The following is a 4497-nucleotide window of genomic DNA, read 5'->3' as shown; positions in this document are numbered from 1 at the left end:
TCTACACACACTCATTGCTCCCAGTGGAGGAGCTTCATGCTCCAGCACCGGGGGGAGGCTGCAGGCTGGGGCAGGGCTGGCGTGCATCCTGGGGGTGGGGTGGGCCGCCTGTGGGGGTGGGGTGCACAACACGGACGGGGCTCACACCCTGGGGATCACGCTGCCGGGCGTGGTGTGCTCCTCCTGCACTCCTCTTCCTCTGCCAGTGATTGTTCACTTGGTCATGAGATGATGAGGGTGGTTACCTTGTTCTTCCCTGAAAAATACATTGAAATATACTCAGAGTCGCAAAGTGATTTCATGCTCTTTATTCAGCTCATAGTGGTGAGGAGGAATGAATGAATGGAAGTCCCCTCACAGTATCTGCTTTATATACATTATTTACACAATGGGTTGCACATGATTGGCTAATTCCAGAATTCTACTGTAAGCCAATCAGGTTGGGGATTCACTTCTATCTGGAGCAGGATTGGGTGGTTCCTGCCAACCAATCATACTGCTACATTGTTCTAGGACCAATCAGGCTGCTGCATTTTGGATCCTATTGTTCTAGGACCAATCAGACTGCTGCAGTTTGGATCCTATTGTTCTAGGACCAATCAGACTGCTGCAGTTTGGATCCTATTCAACTCAGTACATAACATACATAGAGTTGAAGGGGGAAGTTGGAAGAGTGGCATTCCTTCCCACTTCCTCTTTCCGCTCCCCATGTGCTTTGCAAGCCTCAGATTAATTCTAACGGGTCTGTTTCATATTCCCTTTCTTTCTCTTTGGGGCAGGCTAATCAGTGACCAGAGGAGATGGTGCCCATGGTGTTTGCTTGAAAATCCAGTTATGCTCATGGACCTAAAATGAGTGCTGACACCTGCAGGGCCTGATTTAGGTTACTGAAGGTAATGGGGCCCTTTATATGTCCAGCTGTCCTTTGTCAGCAACAAATTGTCACTGTCTTTTGTGTTTAATATACGTTATATGGTAATTTATGGATCCAATAGGTATCTTTAGCCATTTGCAACCAGTCCATGCAGAATGAAGACAACCTATATATAGAAATGAGCAAACCAGTGATATCTTAGGGAGCAGGCTAACAGGCGGGGCCCATTACTTACATCATAGGAGCCTCCACAACACCAAACACGTTGCCTGTATGTAGGTTTTATTTTATTAGTTTTTTATCTTATATTTTGGAAATGTACATCCAGTTTTTCCCCTCTTTAAACTTTTTTAGGGCTCCCAAGAGAGTGGGGCCCTAAGCTATAGCTTGTTTAGCTTATACGTAAATCTGGCACTGTACAGTGGTGCTCCGCAAGACGAATGCCTCGCAAGACGAAAAACTCGCTAGACGAAAGGGTTTTGCGTTTTGTGAGCTGCTTCGCAAGACGAATTTCCCTATGGGCTTGCTTCGCAAGACGAAAACGTCTTGCAAGTTTGTTTCCTTTTTCTTAAAACCGTTAATACCCAGGGTGCATTGCTTGAAGAGGTGCAGTTGCAACTTGACTTCGAGGAGCAACTCATAGCACGCGGTGTGGTAGCCTTTTTTGAGGTTTTTGAAGACTTTGGTGGTTTTTGAAGCTTTTCCCAAACTTCTTTTGCAGCCATTTGGTAAGTTAAACTTTTAAAACTTTTTGGGGGGGTTTTGGATTTTGGGTTGGGGTGTTTGGAATTCAAGGACTTGGTGTTGGGGAGGGGTTTGCAAGAATCTGGAAGCTTGTGTGTGCGTGTTTTCTGCATTTTTATGATTTTTTGTGACCATTGGGCCACTCTGCTGTTGTTGTTTTTTAAAAAAAAAATTCTGGGTTTGAATTTCTGTGTGGTGGGTGGCTGGGGGAAGAGTTGAGGAGGGGTTTGCAAGAATCTGGAAGCTTGTGTGGTTTTTTTCTGCATTTTTATGATTTTTTGTGACCATTGGGCCACTCTGCTGTTTTTTTAACAAAAAAATTCTGGGTTTGAATTTCTGTGTGGTGGGTGGCTGGGTGCTTTTGAATTTTTTGGATGTGAAGCACTGATTTATTTATTTTTTTGGGTTTGCGAAGGTAGGAGCTGTGCTGCCATGGGACCCAAGAAAACTGCTGCTGCAGAGGCCGGCGAGGGGAAGAAGGCGAAGGTTACGCTGGAAATGAAGCACGACGGTGGAATGCGTGTGACAGACCTCACCAGGGAGTACGGGAGGAATCCATCGACCATCGGGACCATCCTGAAGATGAGGGAGAAGATCCTTGCGACTGATGCAGCCAAGGGAGTCACCAGGATCATGAAGAACCGCCCAGCTGTTCTGGAGGAGGTGGAGAAGTTGCTGCTCATCTGGTTAGAAGAGAAGAAGCGTGCAGGGGACACAGTGACTGAGGCCGTCATTTGTGAGAAGGCCAAGGCCTTGCACGCAGACCTCGTCCGGCAACAGCCAGGAACCTCAGGCGAGCCAGAAGTCTTCAAGGCAAGCAGAGGCTGGTTTGACCAGTTCAAGAAGAGATCTGGAATCCACAGCGTGGTCAGGCATGGAGAGGCTGCCAGTTCTGATGTTCCTGCGGCTGAAGACTTTGCAGTGGAGTTCCTGGAGGTTGTGACGACGGAGGGCTACGTTCCACAGCAGGTCTTCAACTGCGACGAGACCGGGCTGTTTTGAAAGAGGATGCCCAAAAGGACTTTCATCACTCCAAGTTGCCTGGCCACAAGCCCATGAAGGACCGTCTGACCCTGTCCTCCAAAGAACTGAGGGACATTTGCCAGAAGTGGAAAGATGTGCAGGCTTTTGCACAGCGGCACCACCCTGACAAGGACCTGACAGGTGACCTTGCGAACACTTTTGATACAAGGGTCATGTCGTCTTTCAGGGAGGTGCTGAAAAGGCGGATGGAGCAGCAGACCATGGACAGGTTCTTCAGCAAGAAGCAAAGAGTGGAAGAGGAACCTTCTTTGAGTTGTCCCCCAGAGTCTTAGAAAATGTACTGTACACTTTGTTGATTTTTAAATGTTTTTCTGTCATGTTTAGAAACTTAATTTATTGCTCCTTCAGTTTTTGAAATGCTCTTTACAGTATGTGTGACTTTAAAGAGCACTTAATAAACTCTTGTTGTACCAAATTTGGCTTTGTTTGGACTTTTTTTGACCATAGGAACACATTAATTGAATTTCAATGCATTCCTATGGGATTTCGTGCTTCGCAAGACGAAAAATTCGCTAGACGAAAAAACTCGCGGAATGAATTTTTTTCGTCTTGCGAGGCACCACTGTACACCTGCAGTAGGTTATGCCTCTCTGATGTCTCAGACAGGCCTGCAGAAAGAGAAGTATCAGGTACACAATTCACCCAAGGCAACTTTTAATCAAGAGAAAGATTATTAGTTGATTCGTTTTTTACAGTGAAATCCTGTGCACCTCTTCTCAAAAGCAAGATCTGTTGCGATCAATGGAACATACTCCCAAGTAAGTGCATTTAGGTTTGCAGACTGTATGAACTAAACGTTCTAGCCGTAGTTACAAGGGGCCTGGGAAAGCATGAGTTTCCCTTCTGTTCTTTGTTCTTTTTTCCCTTCTGTTCTTCACCTTTTCCAGGTTGAAGTGACGCATCCTGGCTACATCCTGAACAAAGATAGCCTCATCAGGTCTTTGTATGCAGAGAGTACACTCCTCTCCTTACAAAAAAAATACCTCTGAGGGGCATGATCCCAAGAATGGAATTTGCCCTCTTTGCTGTGATTTCACAGTGGTGGCTTACAGTTATCTTGTGATCAACCAGCGCCTTTTCTCTTTCCATCCCATTTGCTGCCAGCCCTAACAAGAACATTTCCTGTTTGCCCACAAAGATTTGACCTTGCACTTGGTGCTATTGAATTCCATTCCATTTCTATGACTCAGGCTCATGAGTTCACCAAATTCCCCCTGCATAGTTACATAATGGGCAGTGACTCTCATCTATTTATTTATTTCTTCACATCACTGCTTTCAATAGGCGGCATGGCTCCTTGCCTGAGTCATCTCAAACTTTTTTTTGCTGGGCTTCTGTGTGTTTGTAGCACAGTTTTGGCTGTATCACAAAGGCTGATCTGCGAGGGGATGGGTGTTTGTGAGTGGGTGGTCCCACTATTAAGATGTTCCCTAAGCATCCAGATGCAGATGGTGACAGCAGTCACAAAATTTAAAGATGCCTGCTTCTTGGGAGAAAAGCAATGACAAACCTAGACAGCATCTTAAAAAGCAGAGACATCACCCTGCCAACAAAGGTCCGTATAGTTAAAGCTATGGTTCTCCAAGTAGTGATGTATGGAAGTGAGAGCTGGACCATAAAGAAGGCTGATCGCCGAAGAATTGATGCTTTTGAATTATGGTGCTGGAGGAGACTCTGGAGAGTCCCATGGACTGCAAGAAGATCAAACCTCTCCATTCTGAAGGAAATCAGCCCTGAGTGCTCACTGGAAGGACAGATCCTGAAGCTGAGGCTCCAACACTTTGACCACCTCATGAGAAGAGAAGACTCCCTGAAAAAGACCCTGATGTTGGGAA

At 46.0% G+C, this 4497-nt stretch overlaps 1 protein-coding gene across 1 annotated transcript; it reads left to right on the top strand.

Moving 5' to 3' along the window:
• Window positions 1-1306: 1306 nt before the first annotated feature.
• On the top strand, window positions 1307-2620 carry LOC309539759 (tigger transposable element-derived protein 1-like; the record flags this gene model as incomplete). Its single annotated transcript, XM_082236108.1, has 2 exons — window positions 1307-1426; window positions 1505-2620. Exon 2 carries the CDS (start codon window positions 2051-2053, stop codon window positions 2618-2620), a length of 570 nt encoding a protein of 189 aa, XP_082092234.1. The 5' UTR covers window positions 1307-1426; window positions 1505-2050.
• Between the last annotated feature and the right edge of the window lie 1877 nt (window positions 2621-4497).

This window comes from Podarcis vaucheri (genome assembly GCF_965113315.1).
Source record: "Podarcis vaucheri genome assembly, chromosome: 8".
Lineage (NCBI taxonomy): Eukaryota > Metazoa > Chordata > Lepidosauria > Squamata > Lacertidae > Podarcis > Podarcis vaucheri.
Note: the sequence above shows the minus strand (reverse complement) of the source record. Positions and strands in the feature narration are given on the sequence as shown.